At 44.6% G+C, this 9,307-nt stretch overlaps 1 protein-coding gene across 1 annotated transcript; it reads right to left on the bottom strand.

The window, feature by feature from the left end:
* Nucleotides 1–6,956: 6,956 nt before the first annotated feature.
* Nucleotides 6,957–8,802, bottom strand: LOC139386920 (zona pellucida sperm-binding protein 4-like). The gene is made up of 5 exons (XM_071132807.1): nt 8,544–8,802; nt 8,212–8,399; nt 7,826–7,923; nt 7,402–7,559; nt 6,957–7,153 (listed from the first exon to the last, which is right to left on the bottom strand). Exons 1-5 carry the CDS (start codon nt 8,758–8,760, stop codon nt 6,957–6,959), a joined length of 858 nt encoding a protein of 285 aa, XP_070988908.1. The 5' UTR covers nt 8,761–8,802.
* Nucleotides 8,803–9,307: the final 505 nt, after the last annotated feature.

The raw sequence follows: 9,307 nt of genomic DNA, 5'->3' as shown, positions 1-9,307 counted from the left end.
CTGACAGATGGCTCATATTCCAGATATTAACCAAACATGTGAGAGCTAGTTGACATGTACTGTGGGGCCAGAGGGCCCTGTACCTTCTGCTCTCCCAGTTAGAAATGTAATATGACTCTGCTATGTATTGGTGTTTAGACATAGCCTAGGACTCGAAGCTACAGATGGGTCTGAAACTGAAAATAGGCCTTGTTTTACTCATTCAAGGGTTGGCTAATTTACCCTTTCTGGGCTTGTGTCAACTAGTGATGTAGTGAAATAAATGTTCACGTTTAAAAACATCCCGCTGAAAAACATCCCCACAGCGTGATGCTGCCACCACCACTCTTCACCATATGGATGGTGCTAGGTTTCCTCCAGATGTGATGCTTGGCATTCAGACCAAAGAGTTCCATCTTGGTTTCATAAAACCAGAGAATCTTGTTTCTCGTGGTCTGAGAGTCTATAGGTGCCTTTTTAGCAAACTCCAAGCGGGCTGTCGTGTGCCTTTTACTGAGGAATGGCTTCTGTCTGGCCACTCTACCATAAAGCCCTGATTGGTGGAGTGCTTCAGAGATTGTTGTCCTTCTGAAAGGTTATCCCATCTCCATAGAGGAACTCTGGAACTCTGTCAGAGTGACCCTCGGGTTCTTGATCACCTCCCTGACCAAGGCCCTTCTCCTCTGATTGCTCAGTTTGGCCGGGCGGCCAGGTCTAGGAAGAGTCTTGGTGCTTCCAAACTTCTTACATTTAAGAATGATGGAGGCAACTGTGTTCTTGGGGTCCTTCAATGCTGCAGACATTTTTTGGTACCCTTCCCCAGATCTGTGCCTCGACACAATGCTGTCTCGGAGCTCTACGGACAATTCCTTCGACTTCAGGGTTGAGGTCGTGTTGTCATCTTCAGCTATTGTACTCATAAGTTATTTCTCCATTTATATGTTTTAAAGGTCCAACTCAGCCGTTTTTATCTCAATATTAAATCATGGGTAGTAATTAAGTACCTAACTGTGATTGTTTTCAATTAAAATGGTCAAAAATAAGCTAAAATAGCTTCTTAGCGAAAAGCAATTTCTCAATCATGAATTTTGCTAGGACTGTCTGGGAGTGGTTCGAGTGGGAAGGAAAAACAGAAAATGTGTTATTGGCAGAGAGGTTTAGAACTCTCTTTCTTATTGGTCTTATTATTATTATTATTATTATTATTATTATTATTATTATTATTATTATTATTTGTCTTATTGGTCTATTAACTAATTAGTGTGTTGTGACTAAGATGAAGATCAGATCAAATTGTATGACCAATTTATGCAGAAATCCAGGTAATTCCACAGGGTTCACATACTTTTTATTGCCACTGTAAAACACAGGGAACACACCATTTTGGACTGCACTGGGCCTTTAACATAAAGAGCCATAAAGACTGATCGACTGCGGCTGTGGCATTGGCTTAAACAGATTTCTATTTTTAGTGATTTTCAATTAACCTTTACCAGGAAGGAAGTCTCGAGCTTTGAATCCGTTATTCGAGAGTCTTGGCAAGACATCAGTGTTCATGATAAACCAACGCAATACACACGAACAAATACAATATTTAAATGTAGTTGCATTGGTTGATGGCACATTTTGGTAGTGGATGAGGTGAGTTGAGATGAGGTGAGTTCCCATTGTGCACCTGCTGATAAAAGTGCTATGTAAATCCACCTATTACCCATCACCACATGGTAGGGTTAAGGTCTGTTTCCAGACAGGTGTCTGGGTCAGCGAGTTTTGGAACTCTTGTCCGGTGCAATGCATGATGGGACAGCTGGCTGCCACTGCCACCGTATGCCTCCGGTATGACTCATAGGATGAATGCATAGAGGGATGGTTAGACAGAAGGTGTTTGGGTGTCTTTAAGTATTATAACATTCCAACTGATGTCTCCTCCTTCAGAGTGTGTGTGTATGTGCATGACTGTGCGTGTGTGTGTGTGTGTGGGGAGGGTGCATATGTGTGTGGTAAGCCTCTGTCAGAACAGATGTTAGACACAGCAGGCTCATGTCCTTATGGCCAGCGGGGGTTCAGAACGATTTGGCTGCTGCACAGATCAAAGTCATGATCAACCTGAACAGGAAAAGCAGCCCGTGGAGAACTGCAGATGCAACCAAATATGATCCATTCTCACACTGTGTGTGTGTGTGTGTGTGTGTGTGTGTGTGTGTGTGTGTGTGTGTGTGTGTGTGTGTGTGTGTGTGTGTGTGTGTGTGTGTGTGTGTGTGTGTGTGTGTGTGTGCGCGTGCGAGTTTGTGTTTGTGTTTGTGTGTGCAAGGTGTGTGTGTGTACATTAATAGGTGTATGAGAAAGAGCAAGTGTGTGCAAGGTGTGTGTGTGATTGCACTCTTGCGTGTGATTAGAGCATTAGCAGAAGATGTGCCCTAGAGAGAAACACCTCTAAATCCATGTCACACACACACACAACACACACAGAGACTATTTTGCTCTTCACAGGGATGTAGCTTGTCATAGTCAGCATTCCTGTCTCTGCACACACACAGAGGTGGGCTCGGTTCCACTTTAGCTTCTGACAGAATAAAGCTACCTTCTCTCTCTCTCTCTCTCTCTCTCTCTCTCTCTCTCTCTCTCTCTCTCTCTCTCTCTCTCTCTGACGTTGATGATGAAATACTGCAGGTGTGAAGGAGGGACAAAGAACGGTACAATCTCTTTGGACATGTAGGGTAGTGTATTGCAAAATCAGCATGTTTAAACGATACGTTTCAGTTTGACTGAGTGTCAGTTAAATTTGATACAGGGCGTTGATTCCTGAAATGACTGGAATGGCCATTTCTGGCACACCACATAGGTTAGAGGTCAAATGCCTTAGGTAATTCTATGAGGTTGTGTTATGTTTTTGGGGGTCGCTTGTGAACGTGTGTTCTTGATATGATGGTGTGCATAGGTAACTACTCCACCAACACCAGCCTCCATGACCGACCTACTGTATATTAATGCAGATCTTCAGACAGATGAAGTCTCACGTTCCCAGCTAATTCAATTTCCCAAGCCTGTCCCATGAGCCCTGGGGGTTTTGGATAAGCTGCTCTATCACTGCTCTGAGTTTCAGTACTTTGTAATATGCAGGTGTGTGTTTTGATCATAATACTAGAGCAGATTGTGGAATGAGATTTTAGTGTCGTTTCTGTTCTTTGACGCAATACGGGCACTCTTGGTGCGCGCAGGGTTTTTGTTCAAGCCCAGTTCTGACACTCCTGATTCAACTGAGGTAGATAAGTACTGTGATCTGATCAAGGCAGCCTGATGAGTAGTTGAGGAGTTGAACCAGGTGTGCACAAGTAAGCGGTTCACAACCTTTTCCGTTCCTGGGACCAGCGAATCACCATCAAAAGCTCTAGCTCTATCCCAAAAAGAATATACAGTTTATCTTGGCGGTCAAATGTAGTTACTTTGAGCAGGGAACAAATGAAAGACCTATTAGCACAAACAATTAGCATTGTTAAAAGTAATGTTACATTGCTTATAATACATTAATACTCCCAACGGTTATTATTTTTGGAACAACAAATGTAAAACATTTAAACATTTAATTTGGACCACCAGTAGTACCCCTACGGGGTGGTCCACGGACCCCGGTTTGTAAAACACTGGCCTAGTTGTAAGTAGCAGTAGGGGAAGCACTCCTGTGGTGTTGTCAGCCATCTTGTTTAAGTTGCTATGTCATTGTTGCTTTTTCATCTGTTGACAATGTTGCAGGGAATATCTTTGGTAACCGTAGTGTTGACCACAGCTCATTTAACACACAGTCCTTCAGTCCACCTGCTGCTACACCAGGGGACCGCACGCCAGATGGTGTGTGATTGGTTTCTCACAAGCACAGGACGGGGCCACTAACAGGCAGCATTAATACCACTGTGTGTGTGTGTGTGTGGTCTCCTGCACGTGATTGTGTTCATTATCATTTAGCCTACAGATTTACTGTACCAGTCAATAGTTTGGACACAGCTACTCATCCCAGGGTTTTTATTTTTCACTATTTTCTACACAGACTGTGCAAAGTGGTCAAGGCAAAGGGTGGCTACTTTGAAGCAGCTCAAATATCTAATATATTTTGATTTGTTTAACACTTTTTTGCTTACTACATGATTCCATGTGTTACTTCATAGTTTTGTCTTCCCTTGTATTCCACAATGTAGCAAATAGTAAAAAAATTAAGAAAAACCCTTGAATGAGTAGGTGTCCAAACTTTTGACTGGTACTGTACATACCAGGTATGTGTTTCCACTATCAGCCAGTGTACTGCCAGTGTGTGCGTTTCGTCAGGATGTAGCTGGCTGCCTACACAGTAGAGTGGTTCCATGTGTTGCAGTGTCATATGTGGACTTGCCCTAGTTAAATGGGTAGAACAGGGAGAGGCTGATGGGCTGTAAAGTGATGGGAGGTGGGCTATTGGACATCCCTCTGTCAAGACAGAAGCCACGGCTGTGCAGCTTTCTTTCTGTGCCTCACCTGCTCAAGCAAGCGGAAAGAGCAAGTCTGGAGGAATCGTGATGCCCATCTCAATGAGTGGGAGAGGGGAAATAGAGGGAAAAAAGGTAAGTGCTGGTAGCTGAAGAGAGCGGGAAAGTAGAGAGCAGAAAATGTCTGGAGGCGTGATGCTCATCTCAATGCGTCTCTGGCTTCTCACTGCTCTGATCACAGCACTGTATTTAGACAGAAAAAGGGACAGAGCGTAGGGAGAGCAGAGATGGAGAATAGAGCAGAGATGAAAGGCACTGCACTGACCCTATTAACTGGTATATACAGAGAGCATGTCTCTAAATGTTTGATTACCGAAGACATTTTAACCAGGAAATTGAAAGGATGACCCTTGTGCCACTAGATGAATGTATTTAGTGGTGGGTGCAGGCCTGTGTAAAATCCAGACAGACGTACAGGTTGGTATATGGGGGAAGAGTCCTCAGCTGGCAGACAGGCTCCCCGCCATAGACATCACCCTAATGTCACACTGTAGGATCACACTCCCTAGAACTTGGCACACATGCCAGTTAACTTTCATTAGAGACACGCTGCCGTCAAGCAGTCGCCTGGAAACATGTGTCACTTTCACATCTGCGAGACAAATGTCATTCCTCTACATGGCCACATTATAGAGGCATTTCCAATACAAGCATTGTTCCAGCAGCTTATTACTTCTGCTTGTTCTGGCTCAGTCTTATGCCAATCTACAGACAAGACGCAGCGCTTGTGTGAAGCTACCTTCCAGAAACTGTTTCCAGAACACCTGATTCATTAGCTTGGAATGAATTCCTCAAGTAGTCAAGGCACGTGACCAATTACACTTACCTTGAAAGACTGTCAGTATCCAAGTACACAGTTTTTTTAAAACAAACAAGGGACAACCCTTCAGAAATTAAGCCAATGCGTTGCTATAGTGACCTTGCATGGCTTAACATAACTCTACAACCAAACAAGGATCCAAGGTGATTGGCAGAAATCAGAACCACCATGTGCCCAAAATGTTGAAAGCAATATCAGTTCTCCAGTAGAGTCAAACAGAAACACATCAACATGCAAATTGAAAATCAATCATTTTATTTAGCAAGCTAGTGGATAAAAAGTGAATAGGCATCTTGTATCTGCTACTAAGTCCTAGTCAGGCCCTCATCCCAAGCAGAGCAGAAGTATTTCTCAGGCCTGGCAGGTGGTTCTGGTCAGAATCAGCTCTCCACTGGACACCACAGAAGTCTCTCCATCCAAAGACACATCTCTCCCTGGAGGAACACACGATTAAGTCAATGCTTCAAGCACTAAATCCAACTAATGCAAAACAGTTTAGTATTTCCAGCTACTTTCAAACCCTGGTCAAATTAAGGTTAGGATGTATTGATGTTTGTGCAAATGTAAACCCCATAGTGCTCTAGGACCAGGATTGATGGCCACCACTTAAAAATAACTAAAGCGAGATGATCAAATTTAAATCCATCCCTAGATTTATTTATTTTTTAAAGCCACTTACTTTGCCTGTTGCAGCTCTGTTGACAGGAGTGGTTTCCAGTAGCGTAGCACACCTCTGTACTACAGTGAATTAATACCTGGATGGAAGGAATGTTGGCATTAATTGGGATGATTCATGTACTAGAGGCAGCTCTGCAGAGTGGTCACTAGCTGGAACAGAGTCAAACCTGACCTTTACAGCCAATTTGTTTATGAATCTCTACAATGACCAATTTTGACTTAACAGCCATCCCATCTAGTGCAAAATCCTTGATAATTGATAATGAATGTCATCCTGCAGATGGAAAGCAAACCTTTAGCTTGGTATAATTTAGCAGACAGGCTCCAGAGTGACTTACAGGAGAAATTAAGGTTAAGCAGCTTGCTTAAGGGCACAGATCTCACCGACTCAACAAGTCGAACCAGCAACCTCTCAGTTACTGGCCCAACGCTCCTTAACTGCTAGGCAGCCCCAAATAGCGACAATTATGCAAGCCATTAAAAATCCGTCAACAGCACCGCTGGCTTTCAACTAGTGACTTGGACGGAAGTGGAGTGGACTTCCTGGCCAATCAGTCAACCATCAGGGAGAAAAGCCCAGCAGACCACGAGGCCTTGATTGAAACACTCCTGCTGTAAAGTAAAGTAAAGATGCAGTACCCTGTCCTTCAGAGGGGCTAAGGTGTGCGCATCCACAAAAGTGAACATCTTGACCACAAAGCGTTTGTAGTGGGTGGGGAACATGACGCCAGACACAGGGATCACAGAGGTCAGGTAGCGGTCATCCTGAGATGGACACCTGGAGGGGGGGGGGGGAAAGTCATTGTTTGTACAACTCTAGGATCTTCCTAAAGTTCCTAAGTTAACATTCTGGTTGGAAGAGCCCCAGTTAGTTGACATGTAAGCACAGATTTAAAATTAAAGTAAGAAAGGCGCAATACATGGAGAGAAAAAAAAGCAGCAAGGCAACCATCTTAGTTCTCCAGTTACCCATCAACCAGGAGGTCCCACTTGGGCAGACTTAGAGGACTGGGGGTGGAGGTGGCCCAGCAGTGCTCCAAATTCAGGACCAGGTTAGAGTCAGTCCTCCTCTCGATGTAAACCTCAACATAAACCGGCTCCTTTAGGACCTTGACAACTGGGTAGTCTGCCTCGCTGTAGTAGGAGGTGTAGGCTTCCACATCTGTGGAGACAAAGGTTAGAATTCAAACACTTGAAGTGTAAACATTTCAGAACAGTGCTGGCCAGCTTACACCACCCCCTCCCCCAAGAATGTTGGAACAGGCATGGTTCCACCCAGGAAGCAACACATTTGAAAGTCTTGATAGACGATAAGTTAAAAAACCAGGCATGTTATGCCACAAAGCAATTTCCCCTCAGACACAACTACAATTTTATTATTCCTTTTACACAACCGTTTTGCCAACTTACCTTCCACACATCCCTCGTTGTAACATTGTCCTCTGGCCAGTCGCAGCGTCACGCTGATGGGTCCAGGAACAGCAACCGGAGCAGGTGGAGCAACAGTGTTCACCTCAACAGTCAGTATCTCCACTGCCGTGCCAGTGTACTTACACTGGAACCGAAGCCTAGGAGAGAAACATTCCTACTGTTATGGGATGTACATTAGGACCACCAGTATCGGGTTTCTCAACATTGATTGTGTGGGCTAGCTAGCATTTGCTGGGTACGACAAGTCGAGCGTCAAATTGGATACCAGTTAGCGTCAGCGTCTTTAGTTAATTAGTCCCCTTGAAATATCTTAGATATCAAAAGAAAAAAAAAATTGCTGGAGCATTTAATTGAGCCTCAGGTGGAATTGGGTGAACATTAAGCCACTGGAGAGAAGACCCACTCAAAATGGCTGTCTCTGGTGATTGAGCCACGAGGTCCAATCCCCACTTCATAGGAAGACATCATGCTGTTCTCATAGACCACATAGCCACTGTCCTCCTGAAAAGGTACAAAACGCATTTAGTTGGTGTACACCAATGGGTATATAACAGCCAGGCTTTAAATGAAGAGCAACACAGGTGTTCATTTTTATCCTCACATTAGATGAGGCACACTGGGTAATTACATAACTAGCCAGTTAACTACCAGGGAGAATAGAACCCAAGCAGTGTTTCAGACCAAGATATGATTATACACCCCCCCCCCCCCCCCTCTCCCCCTTGTGGGAGCTACAATGGATTGGATTCATAGAGTCACAGTGCATGGCACATTAAGACAGCTACCCACCATCAGAGTGGTGCCACATGCAGTGACAGGGAACTGGTATACAGCAAAGACTGTAGTGGTGCCAACAGGCTTACAGGGGGCATCCTGCCCACCAAGCAGACTAATGGAATCAAGGTCCAGGTTGGGCCGAGTGGAATCCCTGGCCACCACCACCACAAACTGACCATCTCTGCTACACTGAACAGTCACTGGGGAAGGAGATGGCACAGAGAGAAGACACTAACACTCCATAAATGAGTCTTACAAGTTAGAGCTTGGCAGGGAGAAGTACAAATTATACAAACATTGTAAAAATACATTAGGAAAAACCTAAACTACAGTAGTTGACTCACCTGCTTTCCCATAGTAGCACCGCCACCCATCAAAGCAGCAGTTGATCGCGTCACATTGAGCAATAGTAATCGCAGGGGTTCCACAAGTAATCCTCTCTTCCTCCTTTACTTGGCATTTCTCTATAGGAGTGGAAGCCACTGGCCTCCGGCTGACCTGCTGAGGCTGCGCAGCATAAGTTACAGGTCTAGTCAGATGCTGTGGACCCACTTCCCACATTAGTGCACCAAGTACATTGGCGCAGCACACGACCACTATCGCAACTTCAACCCACCCTGCCATTGTTGTACAATATTGGACTGACTCCACTGTACTTCTGTAGCTTGCTGAGGCTTTTATGCCTGAGCTGTATTCATTACGGAAACCGTTTACCATTTAAGAACCAAACGGACAACAAACAGAGCAAAACAAGAGTTTCTATTGGACAAATTCAGGCAGGTCCGCCTCGTTTTATTCCGTTTGCTTCCGTTTAAGGAAAGTTCTGCAAAGGAATCGGAGTATTGAATATACCCCTGATTGAGTGTGTTGGTTTGGCGGGAGCCCCTCCTCGTTAAGAGTCATGCCGTCGCCAGCCCTGGGTAGTTAATCAGTCAGGGCCTGGCAGGTGCAGCTCATTGACGGCTCATTTGGCTCTAGGGAGGGATCATTACCTAGGGATTGTGTCTATCAAATTGGCCAATTTAAATGCTGTGAAATTGATCAATTGTCTGGGTCCGTCTCAGTAGTCGAAAGTTGCTTCCTCTTCTTCTGTCATTTTCACTGATCT

This window comes from Oncorhynchus clarkii, chromosome 28 (assembly GCF_045791955.1).
Source record: "Oncorhynchus clarkii lewisi isolate Uvic-CL-2024 chromosome 28, UVic_Ocla_1.0, whole genome shotgun sequence".
Lineage (NCBI taxonomy): Eukaryota > Metazoa > Chordata > Actinopteri > Salmoniformes > Salmonidae > Oncorhynchus > Oncorhynchus clarkii.
Note: the sequence above shows the minus strand (reverse complement) of the source record. Positions and strands in the feature narration are given on the sequence as shown.